Source organism: Delphinus delphis, chromosome 10, assembly GCF_949987515.2.
Source record: "Delphinus delphis chromosome 10, mDelDel1.2, whole genome shotgun sequence".
Taxonomy (NCBI): Eukaryota; Metazoa; Chordata; class Mammalia; order Artiodactyla; family Delphinidae; genus Delphinus; species Delphinus delphis.
The window spans coordinates 55,671,885-55,699,027 of NC_082692.2; the positions used below are offsets into that span (position 1 = coordinate 55,671,885).

The 27,143-nt window shown below is 48.8% G+C and overlaps 1 protein-coding gene across 2 annotated transcripts in view; it reads left to right on the forward strand.

Annotated features, from left to right (window-relative positions):
* The first annotated feature begins 6,147 nt into the window (after positions 1 to 6,147).
* ITGA9 (integrin subunit alpha 9) overlaps positions 6,148 to 27,143 on the forward strand; it is a 352,979-nt gene continuing 331,983 nt past the window's right edge. For both annotated transcript variants that reach the window (XM_060022170.1, XM_060022171.1), the window contains exons 1-3: positions 6,148 to 6,619; positions 22,980 to 23,107; positions 25,303 to 25,409. In XM_060022170.1, the coding sequence (XP_059878153.1) occupies positions 6,435 to 6,619; positions 22,980 to 23,107; positions 25,303 to 25,409 (420 nt within the window). In that variant the 5' untranslated portion in view covers positions 6,148 to 6,434. The remainder of the gene's footprint in view (positions 6,620 to 22,979; positions 23,108 to 25,302; positions 25,410 to 27,143) is intronic.

Below are 27,143 nucleotides of genomic sequence, written 5' to 3' on the forward strand. Positions count from 1 at the left end.
GCAGGAACTCCTCACTCCTCCCTGGTGCAGTCAGCCCCCTGGGACACTGTCTAAAGACTCATATACTCCATGGTCCTGCATGGAAGCGGGCACCTCTACTGCTGCTGCCTAGTCCCAGGGGCAATGAGGACAAGGCATGGACCTGACAGCTCCTACTCAGGTGCCCCAGCTCGTGCCCCGTCAGGGGCTCCAAGCTGCTCTTTTCCTTCTCTCCCATACGTACCTTCAGGCTTTGAGCATCGTTGGAATCACCGCCCAACTTCTATCTACTTCTATGCAAGAGTCCTCTCCCATGTGTACCTAAGTATAGAATTCCTTTCAAAATCTGATTAGACTGCCTTCCGTATTTCAGGGATTTTAAACATTTCTTACCTAAAAGGAAACCCCTTCCAATTTTCCAACATTATTATGGATCAAAAACACATTTGTCTCATTTCTAGGGCTTCCCTGGTGGCGCAGTGGTTGAGAGTCCGCCTGCTGATGCAGGGGACGTGGGTTCATGCCCCGGTCCGGGAAGATCCTACATGCCGTGAAGCAGCTGGGCCCATGAGCCATGGCTGCTGAGCCTGCGCGTCCGGAGCCTGTGCTCCACAACGGGAGAGGCCACAACAGCGAGAGGCCCGCGTACCGAAAAAAAAAAAAAAAAAAAACAAAAAAACCACATTTGTCTCATTTCTAGAGACTTGTGATGGGAGGAGAGGCTGTAACTGATGCTTCGTTGTCCAACCTGAATGGAACCTGTGGGCAGTATTTGCATCTGTAGAAGAATCTCCGTATTTGAAAGGCCACCAGTGCAGACCACATATGCTAAATGTTGCCATGACAACTTGGTTTGCAACTTTTTTCTTTTGGCCTCCCCACGTGGCACGCGAGATCTTAGTTCCCTGACCAGGGATTGAACCCCCGCCCCGTGCAGTGGAATAGCGGAGTCTTAACCACTGGACCACCAGGGAAGTCCCTTCATTTGCAACTTTGATGTTTGTACATTGGGGAAAGTTTACCAGGGCCCACCATCTGAGGGGAACGCATGACCATTGTTAGAAATGAAAACCTGCCCATTTCTCTCCATGCTGGAAGGGCCACGTGTCTGTGCTACTGTTGACAGTCCCAGCTGAACCCAGACTTTCAGTCATTCCCACCAAAGCACCAGACGTGTGAATCAAGCCATCTTGGATCCTGTAGACAAGCCCAGCCGCCAGGTAAGTACCACTGAGACCCTCAGGTGATGCCACATGAAACAGAACTGAAGAATTGCCCCGCCAAGCTCCAGTTCCTTAGCAGGCTGCTCAGTGCTTGAGCTGTAACAGTGAAGCCCTTCTGGAGAGCAGTCTAGTGAGGGAAGCAGATGACAGACCAGTTAATAACATTATGAAAGGGGTTGAAATGGGGGGAGATGGTTGGCAAAGAGTGCTTTAGGAGCACCGAGGAAGGGTATCTTTTAGCTGCACGTATACAGGCACTGTACACAGTGCACTTAAACCCTGTGAACAGTGGGTAGCAGCTGTGGGAAATCTCCAAGGAGGACATTTCTGGAGTCTTCACCAATGGCCCACATCTGGGAAACTGGTGAGAGGCAGATTTGACAATTTGCTACAGTCATTGTAGAGAAGGAAGCCCAGCTGGTGTGGGCCGCTTGCGTGAGGATGAGGTCGTGGCTGCACCACTGTGAGTTACGTCTTAGCCTTCCACAAGCTGTACCTGAAGCACGTGGGGATGTGAGGTCTTGAACTTTTAAGCCAAAAAAGGCTCTAAAATGGCTCACTTAACAAGGAAGCTACTTTAAGGACAGTGCTTTGAATTTTTCTCTTTTAATCCAAATGCAAATAGCTACTTCTAAGAGTAAAAGAAATTGCATAATAATAATGATTAAATCGCTAACGCTTGTCACTGGCTTCCCATGTGCCAAATACTGTACTGTGTGCTTTAGGAGGCATATTTCGCTGAATCCCCCACAGCAACCCTCTGTGATCCTCTCTTTACAAATAGGGAAACTGAGGCTTGGAGAGGTTAAGGAACTTCTCAAGGTGACATACATGACGTTATGGCTGAACGTGTGTGTCCTCCCAAAATTCATGCGTTGAAGTCCTAACCCCCAGCGTGGCTGTGTATGGAGTAAGGAAGTAATTGAAGTTAAATTAGGTCATAAGAGTGAAGCCCCATCCCAACAGGATTAGTGCCTTTATGAGAAGAGACGCCAGAGAGCTGCCTCTCTCTCCATGTGTTTGCCCAAAGAAGAGGTTGTGTGACACATAGCAAGAGGTTGGCCGTCTGCAACCCAAGGGAAGAGTTCTCACCAGTCACTGACCCTGGTGGCACCTTGATCTTGGACTTTCAGCTTTCACAACTGTGAGGAAGTAAATTTCTGTTGTTTAAGCCACCCAGTCTGTGGGATTTTGTTATGGTGGCCCCAGCAGGTTATATACCTGACAAACCACCACACTGGGATTATGAGCACCAGAGCCCCTGACTCATCACCCTGAACTGCCTCCTAGAAATATCATCATTTGAAAAGTTTTACATTTTGTAAAGTGGCATATGCTAGTTTAAATTGACATGAGACATGTTTTCAAAACTTGACATTATCGGGACATCCCTGGTGGTGCAGTAGTTAAGAATCCACCTGCCAATTCAGGGGACATGGGTTCGATCCCTGGTCCGGGAAGATCCCACATGCCGTGGAGCAACTAAGTCTGTGCGCCACACCTACTGAGCCTGCGCTGTAGAGCCTGCGAGCCACACCTACTGAGCCTGCGTGCTACAACTACTGAAGCCCACACGCCTAGAGCCCATGCTCTGCAACAAGAGAAGCCACCACAGTGAGAAGCCCGTGCACCGCAACGAAGAGTAGCCCCTGCTCGCGGCAACTAGAGAAAGCCTGCGCGCAGCAACGAAGACCCAAAGCAGCCAAAAATAAATAAAATAAATAAAAAAATAAAACCTTGGCATTGTCTATGCTAACATTGTTGGTTGTTACTTAAAGCAGTTTCACTAAATTTGGATCTCTGGAAAAAACATTTTTTTTGAGCATGGAAGCAGGTTGGAAATATTGCACCCAGTAATAACAGTGAGACTTTTGGCATATGAAATACTTCAGTGGGAAAGTATTTGCTTAAATCTTTGCCTGCTATTATAGTTGAAGGTTTGGTGATAGTATTTGCCCTTCCCATGAACTTCCTGGATTTCAAAACCATGTGGAAGTGTAGCTTGTCTTATACGAAAAATAAAGTCGGAGAACTTTTAAAGAATTAACATCAAGAAATGCATTAAGCTAAGTATCAGTTATTTAGAGAATGATTATCTGGTGTGTGAATGATCTTGGTCCTTTTATTTCTCCCCCTCCTTTGACAATACCATGAGGATACTTTTCTTCCACAGGTTGGCTGCTGTCCTTCTTAACCTCTACTGGGAGTGCAAGCAGGTGTCAGCCCCTCGACAGAGGCCAGGCTGTTCTGACAGGCTTTCACTTTGATGAATGCTTTGGCTTTATGGGTGGAGCATCTTTTACATCCACTGCTGGCTCTCTGTAGACCATTTAAGCAGTACAAAAGGAAAGATAGATGATAAGGAAGTAGGTAGATGGATAGATGATCCATAAATCAGCAAGAACAGCCCACAATCTGAGCTATAACCATTACAGGTTATATATAAATATATATTATATATATATATAAAACATATATATAATATATATAAATGACATATAACATATATATAACCAGTTATATATATATATGTATATATATATATGAACATATAACATTTCAGGTAAACATCCAGACCTCTTTTTTTGGGGGGGTTATTAATTTTATTTATTGCTTATTCGTTTCCTATTTCACCAATTTCCTCTGTATTATTTCCATTCTTTTTTATTTTTAAAAAATTTTAAAAATTAATATCATTTTAAAGGTTACACTCCATTTAGTTATTACAAAATATTGGCTACATTCCCCGTATTGTACAATACATCCTTGAGCATATCTTACACCTAATAGTTTGTATCTCCCATTCTTCCACCCCTCTATTATCTCTCCCCCTCCCCACTCAGACCTCTTTTTATGAGCATGTATACATATAGATGTAACAGATCATCATATTTTGAGCATATTAGACCTCGTAGGATGCAGCTCAAACAGTGCTTACAGGGAAATTTAGTGTATGTGTATACACATGTATTATATATAGTATATATTTTATATAATATATATTATATACTATATAAAATGTATATAATAGAAAAGAATTAGAAAAATAGTAAGGCTAAAAATCTAAGCAACTATCTCAAGGAGCTAGAGAAGAGTATTGCAAATTAAATCCAGAGAAAGTAGAAGGAAAGATAATTAAAAACAGAAATCAAATAAAAATTTAAAATTAAAAAGTAAATGCATTATAGAAAGAAAACCACCAAAGTTAAAAGTGGGTTCTTTGAAATAATTAAGAAAATTAATAGCTCCTACAAAGACAGATCAAGAAATAAAGACCAAAAATACAAATTACAAATAACAGGCATGAAAAACCTGACATCACTACAGATTCTACAGACATTAAAAAGGTAATGATTCTGATAGTGTGGTCAAGGAAAGACAAGGGCTTGAACTGAACCCGGTAGATGAGAATGAGTTGGTGGATTTGAAAGCTTGAGGAGGTGGAATAAACAGACTGGTTGGATTGGGTGTGCGAGAGAAATAGGTGTAACAGTTTGTGCTGAGCTCTCTCTTAGGTGACTGGGTGGCCAAGGGGCGCCACTAGTGAGGCTAGTAGCTCAGATGGAGAACCAAGCTTGGTGAAATTCGGCTAAAACCAACTTTTCCCAATTTAATTTTATTGCTTTTTTTACTTGCTACCTAAAAGCCAATTCCCGCCCCCCCCCCAAAAAAAAACCTCAGAAAATAACAAGTGTTGTGAGAATGCAGAGAAATTGAAACTCTGTGCACTGTTTGTGGGGAGGTAAAATGCAGCACAGTCACTCTGGAAAAGTGTGGCAGTTCCTCAAAATATTAAACATAGAATTACTATGTGATCCAGCAATTCCACTTCTCGGCATATACCCTAAAGAATGGAAGGCACTTGTCTCGAACAGATAACTGTATACCTATGTTAATAGCAGTATTATTCACAATAGCCAAAAAGTGGAAACAAACCAAGTGTCTTTCAAAGGATCGACAGATAAAGAAAATGTGGTGTCTAAGTACAGTCTTTAAAAAGGAAAGAAATTCTGATGCGTGGTACAACATGAATGGACTTTGAGGACATTATGCTAAGTGGATTGTCAAACATGAAAAGACAAATACTGTATGATTCCACTCATGTGGGGTACTTAGAGTAGCGAAATTCACAGACAGAATGGTTGCCAAGGGCTAGAGGGAGGGGAGAAAAGAGGAGTTACTGTTTAATGGATATAGAGTTACAGTTCTGCAAGATTAAAGTTCTAGAGGTGGCTGGTGGTGGCTGCACAATAATGTGAATGTACTTAATGCCACCAAACTGTACACTTTAAGATGGTTAAGATGGTGAATTGTATGTTATGTGTATTTTACCCAGTTAAACACACACACATGCACACAAGGCTGGACCCCAACCCAAGGTTCTGAATCAGCAGGTCTGGAGTGGGATCTGCTGATTGGCCTTTCTATTGGCATTCTATTGTAGTCAATAAGTTCTCAGGTGATGCTGATGCTGCCGGTGCGGAGACCACACTTAGGGATAAGTGGTTAGGAGGCCTGGTGAGTATCATGTGGAGGGGTCCTCTGCTTGCTCCCTCGTGGCTATCGTTGTTATTTACAACGGCCGGCGTTTATGGAGGGCTTGCCTGCTACAGGTTATCTCACAGTTGGGTGAAGGGGCAGCAGATGGGCAGGGCTAGAGTAGATAAACTTCACCCGGCTTCCTTTGGTTCTTGGTGTGAGTGTAAGGCTGAGAGGGAACCAGAGACGCAAATAAAGACCGAGTACAATAGAGCGCACAGCCGCGGGGAGAATTAGGGTCGCCTAGGGACCGAGCGCCCACGGCGCTATCTGGAAGGGGACGTGGGGCGCCTGGGCAGGTCTCCAGACTCCTCCGCGGCCGCGGGAGGCGGAGGGGGACTCGTGGCCCGCAGAGGGCGCTGCTGCGCCGTCCCGCCGCCTGCCGCCCAGGCCGCCCACCCCGCGGGCGCGCCTCTCTGCAGTCCAGTGCCGACCGGCCGGGGACCCGCTTGTTCCGAGCGCGCACACTTCTCGGCCGGACGGAGGACGCCGCCAGCTCCTGGCCGCCCCTGTACTCGCCTGCGGCGGCAGCTCGGCGCACCGCCCCCGGCCCGGCACCGCGTCGCGCCCGCGTCCGGGCGCAGAACTCCGGCCCCAGGAACCCCCCGGCCGTTGGCGGACCCAGCAGCCCCGCCGCCGGCACGTTCGGCGCCCTGCTCTCGGGGCACAGGGGAGGGCGGCGGCCGGCTGGTGATGGGCGGCCCGGCGGCGCGGAGGGGCGCCGGGGGGCTCCGCGCGCTGCTCCTGGCGCTGGTGGCCGCGGGGAGCCCCGCGGGCGCCTACAATCTGGACCCGCAGCGCCCCGTGCGCTTCCAGGGTCCCGCCGGGTCCTTTTTCGGCTACGCGGTGCTGGAGCACTTCCACGACAACACGCGCTGGTGAGTGCCCTCCCGGCCCGGACCCTGACCCCGGCCCGGCTCGTCCCGCTGTAGCCGCCAGGCCGTCGCTGCCGCCGCCTTTCCGGCCTCTCCACGCCGCCGTCCCGAGGGGGCGATTTAAATGTCTCGGTTGTGCGTAGCTCGGCCGCCGAGGAAAGGCGGGGAGGAGGAAGGACGCCGGTTCCCGGTCCAGCGTACTGCCCGGTGGGCGCCCGAGTCGGAGGGGGCCGGGCGCCTCCCCGCCGGGGTTGCCCGTCGCTCGGCCTCCCAGCCAGACTCGGCTTAACTCTCTAGGTCGCAAAGTAACTTGGTTCTTCTGCCCCCGTGGGCCCCAGGCAGCCCGGCCAGAATCCCGAAGGCCCCGGGCTGCGGAGACAGACTCCTCAGTTCGGGGAACTCTTGGTGACACCCCACCCGCCTCGCCCCGGCTTTAAGCCTCTCCCGCCGGCTCTGCGCAGGAAGCAGAGTAACCCCGAGATGCGAGGGGAGTGGGCTGGGTGTGCGTGGGTTCGGGGGGCGGGGATGCCGACTGTGTGGTCCCCCTTCTCGCTCACCAGGCCCTCTGCGGAAGCGAGCCGAGAGGGTCCGAAGGCAGGGAAGGGGGATGGTCCTGGACCCCAGTGACAAGTCCGGTGGGACTGGTGGGTGATTTCTGGGGCAGCTACCCTGGAGACCGGTAGAGGTCAAGGAGTCCAGTTGCCCCCTGAATGTCCCCTTAAGAGTCCCAAGAGGTGGGAGCTCTCCCCATGAGGCACCACCTGTGAAGGGGCACGGAGTGCTCAACCCCAGGGGAGAAGCACCAGGGGAGGTTGGTCTCCCCTTGGCCCTTTCCTATGGACAAGAGGGAATGAAACAGCCACAGGAGGGGTCAACCCCTCCTCAAAGAGTTAGGGTGTGGGTAGTTCCCCAGTGGGGCCCCAGATGACAGCTGGTCTGGGGCTGGTTTTATTGTGTGGTCACCAGTGTGGACATCCTTGGGGGCTGCAGGCTGGGAGGGCGAGGTCAGCCTTGTGTGTGCGCTCAGCATGCAGTTCTGCTCGGAACTTGACAGAGGCTGATAGAAAAGGGAGGGTTTGTAGATTCGAGTCCTCTGGCGTTCCTGGAAAAGTGGGGACTCCGTGACCAGCCAGCCCTTTAACAATCATGCTGTTTAGGAGAGCTGCCTCCAAGAAAACAAGTTTTTAAGGTTTTTGTGTAGCTGCTGTCCAGTTCCCTATCTCTCTCCCTACCATTTACCCCAGTTGCTGAGTTTAAGACCAGCTGTCTTTTCTTGCACTTGCCAAATCCCCCTTTTAAAGCAAAGCAGGCTGACACCTTTTCTGTGTCCTCTGTACTCAGCGTCCACTGTGGACTTTGGTAGAGAAGGTAGCCTGGGCAGGAGCAATTGGAGAACACATCCCAGGATCCTAGCCCGGGCTCCCAAACTGTGTGACCTTGGCACAAAGCATGTTGGGAGGGCTGTTAAAGATAGAAGGGCTGGGGCTTCCCTGGTGGTGCAGTGGTTAAGAATCCGCCTGCCAATGCAGGGGACACGCGTTCGAGCCCCGGCCCGGGAAGATCCCACATGCCGTGGAGCAACTAAGCCCGTGCACCACAACTACTGAACCTGCGCTCTAGACCTTGCGTGCCACAACTACTGAGCCCACGTGCCACAACTACTGAAGCCCGTGCGCCTAGAGTCCGTGCTCCACAACAAGAGAAGCCACTGCAATGAGAAGCCTGCACACTGCAGCGAAGAGTATCCCCAACCAGAGAAAGACCCAACGCAGCCAAAAATAAAAATAAAAAAATTAATTAATTAAAAAAAAATAGAAGGGCTACTCTGGGCAGGGTGCTGCTGAGGAGGGGCAGGCAGGGGAGCTGGAGCACCACATGGGGTCTGCAGCTCCGCAGCCTCATGGGTCTCTGAGCTCTTTGGGCCACAGGTAAAAGCTGCCCCATTTCGGAAGTGGGGGGAGTCAAGAGCAGATCTGACTTGGAAAAAGAGTCCAGCCTGCTTTGTTTTAAAAAGGTGATGAGGAAAGGCTGTGTGGTATGAATATTTCAAGTATATTTCAATATTTCAAGTATTTCAGGGGTCCATCCACAGCCAGGCTTCCGGTCTCAAAATCGCTCTCTCTTGCTTCTGATACTGAGTGGGCTGCTCTTTTTATTGGAGTGCTTGTCCCTATAGTTTTTCAAGTACCAACTAATCTCTACTGCAATCTATTTAAAGCAACTTTTCTTATTCCCTGCCCCCCACTGCCTTAACTCTGTCTTAGTTTTTGCTTATCTCCTTGTCTTCTGTCCTCTTGTTATTTCTTCCTAGCGTCTTCCTCCCTATTCTTTTCTCTCTCCTCTCCCTTCCCCCCCAGTATTCTTGGTCTTAGACCTTGATGGTTATTCTCTGCTGATTATGCTGCCCAGTCTTGGTATGCCAGTGGTCTTTGAAGCAAGAGACTTTCAGAATCTCCTATTTTCAACTTCTTTCTTTTCTCTATATCTTTAGAGGCTAGGCTTACTATGAGGCTAATGAAACTTCCACCAAAGGCCTCTCACTTGCACAGGCCGCTCCCTACCAAGGCCCTGTGCCTAATTCTGTATTTGTAATTTTGTATTAATTTTCTTAAAGGTAGTCGCCCTATATTTGTAGGATTCAGGCCCTGTGGAATCTGGGTCTACCCTAGGTCTCTACCTTAACTCTGGGGTTGGTTGCTTGACTTAGTGACTGATTGTTGGTCTCTTCCTACCAGGCAGTCCTTGGGCCCTGGATCTTTTAGCTTTGCTTGAGGGACATGCAGGTTGTTTCCAATTATTCACAATTATAAACATCAGCCGGGTAAACATCCTTCTAACAAAAGCCTTGCGGACATCCTTAATTATTTCCTTTGAATAAGTTCCTGGGCTTAGAATTGCTGGGTCAGAGAGGGAGGGAGGTTTTAAAGCTTTTTCTCTGCGTTTCCAGAGTGCCAGTGAAGCTGAAGTGTGCACTTTAGGGAACTGTATTTAACTTTGGAGTAATTTACCAAAGGGCTGCTCCAGTCCAATGGAAGAGCATAGCCACCTACATGAGGGGGACTTAAAATAACGATCACAGAGAGTCAAACTGGGTGTGGGAGGTAAGTGACAGACACCAAGAGGACAATGTGTTAAAACTCTGAAAGGAAAAGGAGGCAGCGTTCACTAAGCCTTGTATCTGCTGTCTTTCTTTCTGAGCAGAAGTTACTCTTAAGCTTCTTCATTCAGTCTTCGTGGTTCAGTAGTTTTGCTTTGTGCTAATTAAACACCTCTGTACAGGTGGAAGGATTTGTTGTGTGTAGGGTAAGGGAGGGAGGAGAGTGTGCAGGGGGAGGGGCAGGGAGAGAGCCCAGGCACGACAGTCTGCAGGGGCCGGAACTGAAGGGTCCCCAGGTTGAGGGGACCCCAGGTGCACATCACAAAGCTCCTGCATATGCTCCGTCAGTAGGACTAGTGCTTCTTCTCTAATCCCCTAACTGAGCATTCCTAGCAGTTCTCTTTTAAGTAATAATTCTCACTGATCAGAGGTCCTATCTCTCTGTGTAAGGGATGGGGTGGCCTCGCTTTCCGAGCCCTGGGGACTGCGTCCTGCATACGCAGTCATGTTGCATTGGGAACAGAGTCCTGGACCCAGCCTCTCTCCAAGGGTTTGGCTTGAGTGGCCTCTGCTGTGTGTCATGCTCTGGGCAGTGAGCGTTGTCCCCATGGCCAGGTGGACCAGAATATGGCAGGCAGTGTGATATATGTCATTTGTATCAGTTTGGATGCAAACATGCAAGTGACTCGGTTTCTTTTTTCCCAGTGACACCCCGAGGGCATCTCCCTGCCCTGAGCTAGCGTCCTTCCCTAGACTTCCCACCACCTGGGTCTTCTTGCTCCCTTTGAACAATAACAGGAGGTGCCAGGGAACACGGACAAAGCAGATTTCTGTCCCCTTCCTTTAGACACGGACTGGTCCCTCAGCTGCAGGGCAGACAACTGTAACACCCTGTGAGATAAATAAATGCAGCCCTGCTGGCTGGCGTAGAGCCCCAGAGTGGGTTTCTTTCACACCCTCCCTTCCCTCCTTCCTCTTGGCCCCAGACGCCCCGGAGTCCTAGGCGGTTGGGTGCATTGGCTTCCTTTCTGGAGACGTGCTTCCTGCCTCATCTCCGGGGATGCATCAAGACGGCTGTGCTCGGGCCCAGAGCAAGTGCTCGGAAATGGAAGAGGCGCCGGCGTTTTGCTTTGTTAAGGTTGTTAGAGCATCGCTCAGTGAGGAACAGGAGGTGATTCAGAGCCGAGGGGACCATAGCATCCTCAATTTGCATGATGGTTGAGAATTAAAAGAACAAGCTAGATGGTCTGGCACTGCCAGTGCAGTTGCCGTGAGCCAGATATATTGCTGTCTAAATTAAAATTAATTACAACCAAATAAAATGAAGAATTCAGTCGTACAGTCATACTAGCCACATTTCAAGTGCTCAGTGGCCACGCGTGCCTCGTGGCTACTGTACTGGATAGCACACAGAACATTTTCACCGTCGCAGAAAGTGCTGGTACTGGTTTGGAGCAATGACTTGTGTCTTAAAGGGCTAGCTACACAGGGACTTCCCTGGTCGTCCAGTGGTTAGGCCTCGGCGCTTTCACTGCCATGGGCCTGAGTTCGATCCCTGGTCAGGGGACCAAGACGCCACAAGCCATGTGGTGCTGGCACCCCCCCACCCCTACGGCAAAAAAAAATAAAAGGCTAGACAAAGATCAAAAGGCAGTGTAAGAAAAGTCGACCCTTGTATTTGAGTATGAAAACTGAAATGAGGGAGCTTAACTAAAAATTAAGACTAGGCATCCTCTTTTCATCCATCAGACATTGGAGTGCCTACTCTGTGCTAAGGGCTGGGTATTCAAGAATGAAAAATGCACCCATAGCCTGATGGGTGAGAAGGTTGTGGGCTTCTCGTCTTGTGTGTCAGGCAGAGATGAGATGTGGGCTCCCATAGGGGAGAGGCTGGTCCTGGGGCAGCCCTAGGGACTTGTGATGGGCAGAGGAGAGTCCTGTGAAAGTAAAACCTTCAGAAGGGGGACCCTGGGATCATGGGCCCCGCTCCTCACCCCCAGCCCCACCCGGCTTTGCGAGGAGACACCCAGAAATGATGGTGGTAGCCGGGCCTTCTCCTAACCTCTGTGGTGACCTCTCTGTCGCGTTCTGTCCCATGTCAGGCTCTCAGGTGGGGCTGTAGCTTCACTTCCCCATATGGATTTTCTGGAAGTAGCTTTTTCAAACCTCGTCCTTGGTTCTTACTGGCCCTGCAGAGCCTGCTTTCTCAGAGCACTCAAGAAGGGATGACACATGTATGAGGCCCGAGTTCTAAGGGGACCCGGAAAGCATCCCTTGGGGTTTCCAGGACGTTTCCCTGAAGATCTCAGGAGGCTGGCGAGGGTGCTGTTTCCTGAGCTAGTGCTGAACGCTGGCCAGGGGAGAGGCAGCTGTGTCCCTCAGGAGAGAACCTTCCAGGGCAAGAAGACAGACTCTTCTCAGCCAGTTTCTAGCAGCCCATAGTGTGAAAGTGTGAAGGGCCAGGCCCTGGCCAGCTCTGAGTCCCCGGTGACCTGCTGCTGGTCAGGAAATGGTCTCCTTCTGATAACTCCCATTGTGATTTGTCTGGGGAAAATGCCATATTCACATTTGTTAAAAGCAGCCGTGGTGTTCTCAGAAATCATTTGTTTTCAAGGAAGTAGCATATAACTTTAAGAAATCAAAATGGGGACTTCCCTGGTAGTCCAGTAATTAAGACTCTGTGCTCCCCATGCAGGGAGACTTGGGTTCGATCCCTGGTCAGGGAACTAGATCCCGCATGCCGCAACTAAAGAGTCTGGAACTAAGATCCTGCACGTTGCAGCCAAGACCTGGTGCAGCCCAATAAGTAAATAAATGTTCAAAACAAAATGAACAGTCCCATCAGATAGGATTTGCTGGGCATCTCCAAGAGGTCCAGTGCTTTCACAAGCGTAATAGTCCCCAGTGGGATCTTTGGGACAACCTAGTGAGTGGTTTTCAGTTTGCCAGGTAGAGAACAAAGGCTTACAGAGTTACACACCTTGTCCAAGGTCCATCCCAGCCTTGGTGATGCATGCACACTGGGGGCCTGTGCAAGAGAATTATGGGGGTGGGCGGTAAGGCCGGTGAAAGCACTGGGGGTCGGGGAGGAGACAGGATTGGGCAGGGAGAGCCTTGGACTGTGGTTGGGATCTGATTCAAGTCTCGCCATCTCAACACGGGCACGCCCACCCCAAGATTATAATCAGTCCCTGGGGTTGCCTGGGAGACGCATGGCCTCAGCTTGATTGCCTGGAGGGGGCTGCAGCTGGAGGCTGTCAGCTGACTGTCCTCTTGCAGCCAAAAGGCTTCAGGTGGTGCACACCTACCTCCACGGCGGCCACGGAGCCCATCGTGTGTGAAAGGCTGTGTTCGGAGATGTGAGGTGTGTTCTTCGGCCTGCGGTGTGGCTGGGATCATCTGTGCCTCTGCTTATCCCGCTGTATCAGTATTGGGGGCGCTGGGATTCTGGGCTGTTAGAATTGGCTCCGAGGCAGACTCCCAGGGTGCCTCTTCCTGACCTTTGGGAAGTCTCAGGTGAGGGACGGAGGAGGAAGAGAGCTCCCACCTTACCCTGAGCCATTGAGTCGCTGACGAGCACTTGGCTGGAGGGAGCTGCCAGACCTCAACCCTGGTACCTTGTGAACTGCAAAGCCTCAAGCCACGTGGATTTGGCGACCAACCAAAGCAAAGTGTTTGAGCATCACTTAGGAAGTGAAAGTGAATCCAAGATTCGGAAAAATCCAGTCTTTGAAACCACAGGCTCACTTGGTCCCCAGTGTCTGCTTTTTTGGGAGAACAAAAAGGACTTGTGAGTTTAAATTTGCAGCAGCAGCGGCCGCAGCAGGAATACACTTACAGGGCGCTAAGCCCGTATTAACTCACTTAATGTTCTCTGCAATTGCTTCAGCTGGCTATCATTGTAGCCCCATTCATGAAGGGGAAAACTGAGGCACAGAGACGGTGTTTGCCCAAGTCACATGGTGACACAGTGGTCGAGCTGGGGCCTGCGCCTTTGCCTCTCAAGAAGTCAAGAGTCTGAGTTTGGAGCTTCAAGGCACCCAAGCATCTGTGTCATGAGATTCTGTCTTACGTTCTTGGAAAAGTTATGGAATCACGGTCGTGGTTGCTTCCCTGTGACACCCTTTGCATATGCTTATTCAGGACCCACTGGATACCTGTGCAGAGATCCTGGGGTTCTGCTTTCCAGAGATGCTTGATCACTCAGTAAACAGGGACCAGTGATTCCGCCAGGGACGTTTGTAGGTCCTGCTGTCATGCTAAGTCTCTATAAGACAGAAGTGTCCTAGGAAAGATGGAGTGTTCTATTCCGTGTGTGCTTTGTTACCATCCCTCCACCTGCTCCATTGAGTCCTCCGGGCTCCCACGGCTTATTTAAGAAGCTCTGTTTGGAGAGTAGATGGGAAAGGAAGCCATGGAGGCCCGTGTTTAGGATTTACCCCTGGGTTTGTTAAAGAAACCCACACAGAGTCAGAATTTCTGTACAGTCGGCCAACAATATGAGAGCAAATCTGAGCATACAAAAGTATGGAACGAATTTCCTCCATCTCAGCTCATCCCTTGGTGTGTTGAAGCCCAGGTGATCTCTCCCACCCATTCTGCACTGTTTAGTGTTAAAATGCTGCAACGTGCACAGATGCCAGAGCAAAGTCGGCCGTGTGTGTGGGACACCGCAGCACTGCACAGGGTCCTGGCACCTCTTCTCCATCAGGCTGGGTCCTGGAGTGGATGTTCCAGACGCAGAGGAGTGGGGTTCTACCTGGCTCTGCCTTCATTGTGGCCCCTGGTTCCCCAGCAACAACCAAATCCGTGGTCTGTGCCATAACGGGGGGGGGTGCCTGACTTCGCCCCCATTTAGGAGCGTTGTGTTCTTGGCAAGTTACTTCAGCTGTTTGAGCCTCATTCCCTCCTCTATAAAAGAGGAATAATGAGAATTTGTCCCTCATCACGTTGTGGGGAGATTAAATGAGATGATGTCTGCAAAGTCTGGAATGTAACATGCAGAACACAGTAAACCCTGGATAAATATGAATAGCTATTTCTATTGCTACTTTGATCTGACATTTGAAGCTAATGGTCTTCATCCTGCCTTTAGATGCTAAAAGTTTGCTTTCAGTACATTTGTTGATCCATTTATTTATCAAAATTTGAGTGTCAGCGCTCAATACAGAAATGAATGACAGAGTCTTGCATAAGACACTGTTATGTGTGGTCTCTAAAATTTTGGTCATGCTCTACACAAATCTGCATTTTTGTGTATTCATTTGTATGTCTACTTCCAAAAGGATCTGAGATGGCTGCTTTAATTGGAGACCTGTGGGATTGTAAACCCTAGAGTTTTTAAAATCTTTTTTAAAATTGAAGGATAATTGACTTACAATATTATATAAGTTTCAGGTGTACAACATAATAGTTCAAAATTTTTATAGATTATATTCCTTTTAAATTTATTATAAAATACTGACTATATTCCCTGTGCTGTATAATACATGCTTGTAGCTTATTTATTTTATACATAATAGTTTGTATCTCTTAATTCCCTTCCTCTGTCCTGCCCTGTCCCCTCTTCCCTCTCCCCCACTGTTAACCACTAGTTTGTTCTCTATATCTGTGAGTCTGCTTCTTTTTTCTTATATTCACTAGTTTGTTGCATTTTTAGATTCCACATATCAGTGATAACATACTGTATTTATCCTTCTCTGTCTGACTTATTTCACTAAGAATAACACCATTCAGGTCCATCCATTGAAATTTTGCCATTTGTGTTCTTTTTTTTTATAAGATTTAATTTTATTTATTTTTGAGTATGTTGGGTCTTTGTTGCTGTGCACGGACTTTCTCTAGTTGTGGCGAGCAGAGGCTATTCTTCGTTGCAGTGCACGGGCTTCTCGTTGCAGTGGCTTCTCTTGTTGCAGAGCACGGTCTCTAGCTCTAGAGCGCAGGCTCAGTAGTTGTGGCACATGGGCTTGGTTGCTCTGCGGCATGTGGGAACCTTCCCGGACCGGGGATTGAACCCGTGTCCCCTGCATTGGCAGGCGGGTTCTTATCCACTGCGCCACCAGGGAAGTCCCTGTGTTCTTTTTTATGGCCGGGTAATGTTACATTGTATATATACCACATCTTCTTTATCCATTCATCTGTTGATGGACACTTAGTTTGCTTCCATATCTTGGCAATTGTAAACAATACCGCTTTGAACATTGGGATGCATGTATCTTTTTGAATTAGTCTTTTCTTTTTTTCTAGGAATGGAATTGCTGGGTCATATGGTAGTTCTATTTTTAGTTCTTTAAGGAACCTCCCTACTGTTCCCCATAGTGGCTGCACCAGTTTATCTAATATATTCCCACCAACAGTGTAGGAGGGTTCCCTTTTCTCTACAGCCTCGCCAACATTTGTTATCTGTGGTCTTTTTGATGATGGCCATTCTGACAGGTGTGAGGTAAATCCTAGCATTTTGCATGCCTCTTCCTTTTCTCAGCGAGCAGGCGGGAGGTCACTTCTTTTCTGGGGAGCTCTGGCCCTCATCCCAGGCTCCAGGTAAGTCTGGGAGGTAGGTCCACACTTGCAAGGTGCTGGTGAGAATTTTACCCCCCCAAAAAAAGTAAATGTGAAAGTATTGACCTATTTTTCTTGGAGAAGAAAACTTTCACGAGAAACCAACAGGCAGATTTCAGGACTCAGGTCTCCAGAGCTCTGCAGCTTGCTCTGCCTCTTGAATTTTAATGTTTACTTGATGCTCTCAGGTGGGGAAGGAAAACCTCGGCTCTTTGCCATGTTTCCTTCTCCGGGTACATCTACCAGGACCTGAGCCCCTGGATGGGGCAGCAGCCTCTGAGGACCCTTTACTCCCATCCAGGGTGGCCAGGGGGGCTAATTTCTCTCCGGGGTGGGACCCTCCCCGTGACTCTGTTCTTTCCTGGTTGGTCGTGGAATTCTACCTATTTCCTTCTCTGGGGAGTGAAGGATTTGGCATGGTAAGGTGGCTTTCCTGGCACTGGCTTTCCCACTGCTCAAGTCTTGGCTGTGTTTTGCGCAGTAAGGGATGTGGAGTGATACCTGGGGTTTCCCTGAGGTGTGGTGGACACGCAGTGATTGAATTCCACTCCTGTAACTAAAACGTGGGTCCCCAGGGAAGTTTTCGTTTGGGGATCAAATGCCTGAAAGCAAACCTAATGGGTTTAAGGTTTTTAATCCCCAGTTGCTGTCCTCGATTTTGCTGTAATTTCGCCCTGCAGAATCACTTCTGTGGTATTTGTAGGAAGGGAGGGAGCCCTTGGGATGATGTCAGTTCCGAGCCTCCCCCAGGGAAGTAGCTGTGGTTCAGCCCTTTTCTGCCACCTGTTCCTAGGGGAATTGACTGGTGGTTTGCTCTCAGGAGGTGAGGGATGGGTTCAGAGTAGGATGGGAGGCTGGACTGGAGCCTTGGTAACCTGCTTCCCCACACACAGGTCAACCAAGGAAGTGGCTCTGTTGGAAATATGGAGTGCATTTAAACTGCCACAATCGGAGGGAAGGACTTCCCTGGTGGTCCAGTGGTAAAGAATCTGCCTTCCAATACAGGGGACACAGGTTCAATCCCTGGTCAGGGAGCTAAGATCCCACATGCCGTGGGGCAACTAAGCCCGTGAGCCACAACTACTGAGCTCACACACCTCAACTAGAGCCCGCGTGCCGCAAACGACAGAGCCCACGCACTCTGGAACCTGCGTGCCACAACTACAGAGCCCATGTGCCCTGGAGCCTGCGCGCCACAACTAGAGAGGGAAAACCCACACGCCTCAACTAGAGAGAAGCCCGTGCGCCGCAACTAAGACCTGATGCAGCCATAAATCAATAAATAAAAGTGGGAGTTCGGGGGGGACTGGAAAGAACATGCCCTCGGACATGGACACCCTGGGTTCAAATCCCAGCCACTTATCAGCAATGTGACCCACCGTTTCTGAGTAAAGTGCACACTAGAAGCTGCCTGACAGGATTGCCTTGAGCAGGAAATCAGACAACCCATGATCATAACTGGGGCTGGCAGATGAACGGATAGGCCCACATTTCCAAATAGGTTCGTGAACTGCTCATTAAGAGAGGCGGCACCTCATTATAGTTTTGATTGGCATTTCTCTAATAATTAGTGATGTTGAGCATCTCTTCATGTGTTTATTGGCCATCTGTATGTCTTCTTTGGAGATATCTCTATTTAGGTCTTTTCCCATTTTTTGATTGGGTTGTTTGTTGTTGAGTTGTATGAGCTGTTTATATAGTTTGGAAATTAAGCCCTTGGCTGCATCATTTGCAAATATTTTCTCCCTGTCTATAGGTTGTCTTATCGTTCTGTTTATGGTTTCCTTTGCTGTGCAAAAGCTTGTAAGTTTTATTAGGTCCCATTTGTTTATTTTTTGCTTTTATTTCTATTGCCTTGGGAGAGTGACCTAAGAAAACAGTGGTATGTTTTATATCAGAGAATGTTTTGCCTATGTTCTCTTCTAAACAGCAAGGTCCTGTTATGTAGCACAGGGAACTATATTCAATATCTTGTGACAAACCATAATGGAAAAGAAAACGAAAAAGAATATATATGTATAACTGAGTCACTTTGCCGTACAACATTTTCAATCAACTATACTTCAATAAAATACAAAGAGAGACAGAGAGAGGCTAACCTCTGGGTAGCACCACGCCAACCATGTGAACGTTCTAGGAAAGCAAGATGATCGAAATTCAGCCTGATGGGGAGGAGAAGGACCATCTTTCAGTTCCAAACCCCTGTCTGTCCTTTGGGGACAGAGCTTCCAATCTAAGTTCTAAGCTCAGGGCCACCTGCAGAGCATCGCATGCCTTTTTCAGACAGGGTCACATATGTGAGTGGCTGGCACCAGAGAGGGTTCTCGATACCTGTTGGCTCCCTTTTCCTCCTTTCTGGCTGACGTGGGATGGCAGAGTAGGGGCGTGGGCCCTGCACCCCACTGCTGGGGTGCGTGCTGCACTTGGTGTCTTACCGTGCTTTGTGGGCTTAGGCAAGTCCCATGACCTTGTGTGGCCACCTGCTTCTCCATCTGTAAAGTGGGGATAATATCAGTGCCTCCCATAGGCTTGCTGTGAAGATGAAATGCAGTTGTGCCCAGAGGGAGCCTAGCCCAGCACCTGCACACTCCAAGGGCCCATTACAGGCTGCTTGTCCTTGTAATTAGGAACCCAAGCTCTGAGTTAAGGAGGAGGCTAAAATGTCTGGGAAGTTTGTATGCATCTTTAACTGGGGATGAGAGAGGAGAGCCTTGCTTCTCGGGGCCATCAGTTCATACGGGCCCCAGATGAACGTGATTCTTTGTAATCAGCGTAGGTGGTTCTGTAACACTTCTTAGATTATAAATCACCTGGGGAGCTTGTTAAAATGCATGTTCTGATTTAGCAGGCTGGGGATGGAGCCTGAGATTCTGCATTCCCATCAGGCTCCCAGGTGTTTTCCATGCTGCTGGCCTGAGGACCACACTTGAAGTAGCAAGCAAAGGTCCGAAACAGCCTGATGATTTATCCCTGGGAGCCTGTTGGTGGGGACACTCCTTTAGATGGTAACTGTACAGAGGAAAGAAACAACTTATTGTCTTGTCAAGAGTGCCGGGAAAGATTTTGGGTGGGGGGGACATTTGAAGTGGCTGGGATGTCTCTCTGTAACTGAGAACGAGAAAGAAAGCAGATGGCATCTTTCAGTGGCATGCCCTGAACTCTGGGCCATTGCCCTCTCTCGGGACCAGCCTGGCGAATAACCAGCTGAACTAACTTCAGAAGAGGCAAGCTCATCGGCTGGCCTGTAGAGCAGTCTTGCTGGCCGGCGGCCTAGGTAAAGAGCAGCACCAGGCTGTGGAGGAAGCCACAATGTTCTGTGAACACAGAGATACGGGCTCATCCTCCAGCGAGCCACCACTGTGAATGTCATGCACACAAGTGCACACACGCCCCCTTATCTCTTGCTTCATTTCTTGTTAGATTTGGGGGAAAAAAACCTCCTCTGAGCAGCTGATTAAGAGTTTGAACCAGATGGTTGTTATCAGTGCTTGATCAGCCCTTGTTAGGATCATTGAGTACCTTGGGCTTGGAAGGAAAACATAATTCAGCAGGTCCCTTCTCCAACTTTCGATTCTGAAATAAGTTTCTGCTTCTCTGTCTCAGCTCTCGGCTGGGAAAAGCAGTGCTGGGATTTAAGCTCTCCAGGGTCCTTCCTGCTTGGATACCTGAGTATCTGTGTTGAGAAGTCTGGAGCAGTGGCAGTCTGTGGAAGGTCTGGGGTTCCAATGCCACTGTGGGGGACATAACAGAGAAACAGGCCATTGTTTCTTGCAGCCATTTCCCTTCCTTTGTACATGATGAATTCTCCACCTTGTTTAGTTTTTGTGATTTTTTTTTAATAGCATGGATTGCAATTGGCGTTTATTCGCTGTGCTGATATAAATTCGGAGTTGGTGGGAATTTCTGGACCCAGGTCTGTCCCATGGGGGTTTTCTAGTGGAGGAGGTATTTTATGTTCCACAGCTCCTATGGCCTGCCATGTGGAGAGGTGGTGGGTGTTACAGTGTAGAGATGGCAAGCTGCTGATGCCTCTCACCTGTGTAAACACAGCCAGCATTAGAGAGCCACCCTTGGCCGAGCCCCGGTGGCTCTGGAGCTCAGCCCCAGAAGCCGGGGTGGAGGGGGGAAACTGACCCCTTCATGTGGCTTTCTTCTCACTGGAGTTTCATTTGGTGTGTCGTCCTGTATTTGAGTGAGAGCAGTCGCAGGCCGGCTAAGCTGCCCTCATGTGGTTGATGGAAGCAGTGTGGTCTGTGGGGAAAGTGCTTGCTAGGATTTCCAAAGGTGATAGGTTCCAGCCCCCCTTCTGCTTGGGGGTCCTGCAGCTGTGGCCCATAGTGGTGAGGCAGAGGCTGGGAGCTGCCCAGGGAGCACTGGCGGGTTGCAGATCCTGGGCTGTTACTGAGGGGCAGCAGGCAGCTTGGGGGTGCCCTCACTGCTGGGGGCCTGGCTCCTCTCACCCCTCAGTGTGGTATGATTTGATTCCTCATAGGATCAGATCCAGACTCTCTGAGACTGACCTGGAAAGAAAGGTTCCACTAAGGAGACCCTTCCTAGCCTGGGGGTTGAAGGATTGGGCTCAGGGGACCCACGTGCCTCCTTGTGAACCTGACACCATGTTTCTGAGCCAGATTAGGGTGGTGTCCCTGTGGGGTCTGCCAGCCTTTGCTGAAGGCCCGTCTGAGGGTCTCAGCCCTCCGTTTTTGGATCTGGAGATCTCCACCCCTTCGCTCAGCTGGAGCGTTGGAAGGGAGCAGCGTCATTCTGAGACCAGGGTTGGGGTGAACGTTCGAGATCCCAAGATGAAGGTGGCTTTTAGGACAGAGTTGCGGGGGGGAGCCTTTGTCAGCTTTCTACAGCCCTAGGGAGGCTGTTTAAGGTCCTTCTAACCTGTGCTTTTAGACACCTTTTCCAGAGATGCATGACGGAGAATGCTTTCCATTCCAAGGCCAGTGGGAAATGATCTATTTCATAACATGCCCGATAGCCTTGGGAGGGAATTGCTTCTCCCTTCCAGGCTGCTTGAGATACGGGGCAGCTCACGTTCCAGTTGAGCAGTGGCTTGGCACTGTCTACTCTTTGAACATCAGCATGGGTTTTGTTTAAAGTTTCGTTGTACAGGTCCTTGTAGCTCAGCACCAACCATTCCTGACTGGAGGTAGTTAGTATTCTTTGCTACAGCTCTTCGGTTGACTGCTTTCCAGAAACAATGCACAAAACTGTAGGTCAGAATTGTTTTTGTAACATCTGGAGGGGAATGTGTGCCATTCCCCCATGTTCTGTACCCAAGTGTGTGTCTCTGTCATCTTGGTGTGTCTTGCTCTTTTCCTCCAGTGGGCAAGGGCCCTGCTGGGGACGACTCATCCCCAGGGCAGCTTTTCAGTTCAAGATGAAAGGTGCACAACCACGTTCGTGCCCTGTTGTAGCCAAACTCTTCTATCTCCGGTTTGCTTTGGGCTAGAGGACGCAGTTTATAATTCCACATTGCTGCTACTTCTTTCCTGTCACCCCTAAATGTACACATGTGTGTGGCAGGGAGGGGCAAGAGGGGGACATGGGTCAAAAGGCATTTCTAAATTTCTTTTTTATTTATTCACTAAAGTTTTTAAAAGGTTGAAGTATAACCCAGCCAGAAGAGTGCCCATTGACATAACTACAGTTGAATAAATTTTCACAAATTTGTATAAACACCACTCAGTTTGAAAAAGAGAACATTTTAAGCATCTCCCTCCAGGAGCCCTTCTTCCTGCTTACAACCCTCTTCCATCTCCCGAGGTAGCCAACCTTTAACACAACTGTTAAATTTCACCTACTTCTGAACATCAGATAAGTGGAATCAGGCAGTGAGTACACTACTGTCCCCAATGTCTTTTGCTCAGTGTTTGTGAGTTTCATCCATGACATTGCAGTTGACTGTTCATTGATTTTCATTGCTGTATAGAATTCTATTTCTACACCACAGTTTATTTATGCATTCTACCACTGATGGATCTTTGGGTTTCTTCTAGTTTGGGGCCGTTTCACACCCAGCTGTGAACATTTTGTGCATGTCTCCTGTAGACATATGTGCGTTTCTGTTGGGTATGTTCCTAGATATGAGATAGCTGGGTCAGAAGGTAGGCACTGTTTTAGCTTTCTTAGGAGTTGTTGAATCACTTTTCCAAAGTGGTCGTGATGGTTTACACTCCCCACAGCATGGTGTGAGGGTCCCAGGTGCTCCATATCCTGTCAGCACTTGGCGTTTTCAGTCTTTTTGGTTTTAGCTTTCTAGGTGGTGTGAAGTAGTATCTCATTTGGATTTCTCTGATAACTAATAGAGTTGAGCACCTTTTCATATGTTTATTGGCCATTTATCTTTCTTCATCAAGGATGTGTTCAAGTCTTTGGTCTATTATTCTATTGGTTTGTCTGTATTTTTGTTATTGATCTGTGGGAGTTCTTTATACATTCTGGATAGGAACTGTTTGTTGGTGGTATGTGTTCCCAACCAAACTCAGATTTTTTTCCAGGCATGTTAAAATCATAACAGGTTCACTGTAGGAGTCCCTCCCCTCTGCCCCCACCCCCCTCCAGCACTGTGTAGTGCTGGGGTATGATCTCCCAGGGAGCATTCAGACAACACATCCATGGTTGGGTGAGGATTTAACCATTGGCTGCCCTTTCTTAGTACCGGGTTGTGACCGAATGCTCTTTCTTCTTGATGTGCAGGGTCCTTGTGGGTGCACCAAAGGCGGATTCCAAGTACAGCACTTCCGTGAAGTCCCCTGGGGCTGTGTTTAAGTGCCGCGTCCACACCAACCCTGACCGGAGATGCACCGAACTGGACATGGCTCGAGGTGAGTGGATTTTCACTGCCAAGATGGGAATGGGTATCACACCCTCACACTTTCCTCTTTTTCTTCCTGATTATTCATCCATTTTTCCTTCCTTCCTTCCACCCATCCACCCACCACGTATTGAGTATCTGTTACTTCGTAAACACTGGGATACACCAAAGATCCTGCTGTCCTGGGCCTTTTAAATTAGTAGGCAAAAGAGATATTAAACAAATAATTGAGTGTGAGAAGATCAGAGGGGAGGTGAGTATTTGATCTGATCTAGATTGGAGGGTCTGGAGCAGTGACTTTTACAATGACCGGAAAGATGCACAGCAGTAAGCCGGGCAGGTACAGGAGGCAGAACCTCCAAGTGGAGGAAAGTTTGTGCCATTTTAAAATTTAGAGCAAGCACAGCATCACTGGAGTGGTGAGCAGGGGAGCGTGGAAGCAGAGGAGGTTGGTGAGGTGGGCTGGGGCTGGACTACACAGGGCCCGACAGGCTGGGGTAAGGTGTTGGGATTCTATCCTACGTGCAAGGTGGGAGGCCATTAAAAGCAATGTTAGGTTTTATGTTTTAAGTAGGAAAAGATATGACTGAGGGATGTTTATAAGAGCCCGCTTGGTCTGGTGGAAAATATATCATCTTTGGAGTCAGATCTGCCTGGGTTCAGAACCCAGCTCTGCCAGTTACTCACTGGGACTTACTGGGAATGTCCCAGAGCCTCTTTGGCCTCAGTTGCCTCACCTGTAAAATCAGAAGGAAGATAGCTATCTCATAAGGATTACCTTGAGAGAGGATTGATGAGATAATAGAGATGAATACACAGAACTGTGCTTGGCACATAGTCGGTTCTCAATAAGTAAGAGCTGTATTTTATTGTACTCATCAATTCAAGACCTCACTTTCTTCAAAGTCCTTTCCCCTCAAGATCTTCTAACTATTATTTTTTTTAAATGAAGAATTGTCACGATTTTCTATAGCAGAAATAGGGGAGGTGTCCATGGTGTCTACGACTGGTTTGTGGGCCGTTACTGGTATATAACAAATTAAGGAGCTTACTTCGTAATATAAATCAATGTACTGCTTCCTTCCTTGAGAAAGTCTTGCTATGAAAAAAAATTGACTGAATTAAACAACATACGTGGTGGTGGAGTCAACTTGCATCTTGTTATCAGCTCCTTATTTACGGGCTGGTAATGTAATAGGGGCGGGGCAGCCGCGCGCGGCTGTTACCGCGAGAGCCGGAGCGCAGAGGTCAGAGGTCGCGCTCCGCCGGGTCAGCAGGGAAGCGGTCATCGCGGCAGAGAGTGTGGAGACAGACGGGTCACGGCCTTCTCCCCCGGGTCCTCCAGGCCTTTCGGCCTCCGCCGGCGGGTGAGCTGGGGGCCCGGGGACAGGCCGAGGGCTGTGTCCTGCAGGGCTCCAGAGCCCTTGTCACTGGGCCCTGGCCTTGAGACAGCGGCGAACCTCTCCCTCATGCCCACCTCCGCGACCTAATGGCGGCGGCGGTCACCCTGGGTCGCAGTCTGCGGGACCTGGCCCCGAGTTGGGCGGCCTAAGGAGCCTGAGGGCCCGCTGGGTCCTGGGCGTCTGGCTCCCTCAGCGATGATGGCTGGGCGGGGTCTGGGGACCTGGCCCTGGGGACCTGGCCCTGAGGGCGCCGGCAGCTGAGATCTTCCTCCTCAGCCGGGCTGGGCACTGGCGGGAGGACCCGGGCTGGGTGCGCTCCCGGGCAGGGTGATCGGCCTGCGCAGGGACCCCTCCTCTTAACGAGGCCTGGACCTAGGAGGGCAAAAGTTGATCCTTGCGACCTTGCCCCTTCTTGTCATAACAGAGACTAACATTTGTTTGGTGGACGTTTACAGCAACATCGTGACCGGACCTCAGGAACAAAGGATCTGACACCAAGAAGCTTCCAGAAACTAACCCCGCCCCTGCCTCGCCTTTCCTGTAAAAGGACTTTGCTGTAAGCTTTCAGGGAGTGTGGAGTTTTCTAAGCCTTGAGCCACCTGTCACCTTGCAGGGCACTGCAATAAACCTTTCTCTGTACCCAATTCCGACTTCCGTATTGTTTGCCTCACTGTGCATCGGGCACAGGGTCCTGCGTTCGGTAACAGTAACAAACACTTGGGTTGTTTGTTACGCCCTTTGGAAAGCAGACAGGAGAGTAGCATTCCTCAGTCCAAGCCTGGTTTTTCTCTCTTTCCTCCAGGGAAGAATCGGGGTATGCCCTGTGGAAAGACCTGCCGGGAAGACAGAGATGATGAGTGGATGGGGGTGAGCCTGGCCCGGCAGCCCAAGGCTGATGGCCGCGTGCTGGTAAGGCCTCCTGGGGGAGCCATGGGGAGAGGGTGGCACCCTGGAAATGAATGACCTTGACCCCTTAGGAAAGCTGAATGGCATGGCAATAAGGGCATGGCTTTGAGATTGCCTCTTCTGGACTACTACTTGGACAAATCATTAATCTTTTTACTTTCTTCATCTGTCAAATGTTAATAATGTCTGTCCAGGGTGCTGAGATGTTGTTATTGAAAAATGGCAAATGAAATGTAGGTGAAAAGTACTTTGCAAATCTCATTCATTACATAAGCATTTTCTTGTGGCTATCTTTTTAAATTGAGGTATAACTTACATAAAATGCACAGATCTTAAGATTAAAGTTTGGGTTTTGACATTTGTACACACTTGTGTGACCATCCACCCATCAAGATATGGAATATTTCTGTTGTCCCCAAAAGTCCTCTTATGTTTCTTACTAGTCAACTACTCCCACTTCAAGGCAACCACTGTTATGATGTGTATTACTGTGGGTTACTTCTGCTTTTTCAAGAACTTCATATAAATGGAATCCTACAGTGTGTGTTCTTGTGTGTAAGGCTTTTTTTCACTCAAAAGAATACTTTTGAGATTAATCCATATTGTGCGTATCAGTACTTCATTCCTACTTATTCCTACACAGTATAATATTTTATGAAATACATATACGTTGTTTTAAAATAGTCATTTATTTCCTTCCCAAAGTGCATATGATATATTCTGATCTATTAGGGGCTTTGAGGGAGATGCAAGGAAGAAGATGTCTTTGCCCTTGAGACTTGCGATATGCTGGGACTGCCCAATAAAGCAGTCATTATTTAAATTTATCAGAATTAGATAAAAAATTCAGTTTAGTCACTCTAGTCACATTTCAAGTGCTCAGTAGTCACAGATGTCTGCTGGCTGCTGTGTTGGCTGGCACAGAGGAAACATTTCCATCATTGTAGAGCGTTTTATTGGCCTCAACAAAATCTCTCACTGACCCAGAGGTCTTGTTTTGTCCATTTTTGTCTTTTACAGTTTTCTCTTGAGGTATAACACTAAAGTTCTTAATATGCACAATTTCAGTGAGGAGCTGGATGGATGTTTTCATGTACATGTACTCATGTATCTGACTTCATAGGCCTTTTCTTGGAAGCTGTATAAAGATTTTTGTTGTAAAAGCATGAGATTAAGACGGGAAAATAAAACTAGCTGCTGTTTATGGAGGGCTTCCTCTGGGCCACAGGCTATAAAGCTGAGGGTTTCACATATATTTAATCCCTGGGGGAAACAGGTTTTCCTTAAGGATCTAGGCAAAATGTTTCTGACCCCTCCCTGAAGAGTCCATTTTGTGTTAGACTTCTCTGTGCGGGGTTGTTGGTCTGAACTTCACCTGCCTTATCAGCACAAACTAAGCCTCTTGCCGTCGGACCCCTTTGGGGAGGGAGGAAGCAGCTGGATGCTGTTGCAGCGTCAGTGGGCCTCCCTACTGGACAGCATAAGTCCTGTGGAGGCCCCCATCCGAAAGTTTGCCTTGGTTTCCAGCCCTTTAATCACTGTCACCTGCTGCCCTGGACCCTCTCCAACCTCTGCCTTTCCTCAGACACGGTGGCCTGACTGCGTGACCAGGCCCCATGAGGCTTGTCTGCCATCCTCTGGGAAGGAGGGGAAGAAGCTGATCCATCTATAAATCAGACTGGCCCTGAGGTCAGTATTAAGAACAAAGGAGGTGGTGGCCTGGTGACAGCAGAATAC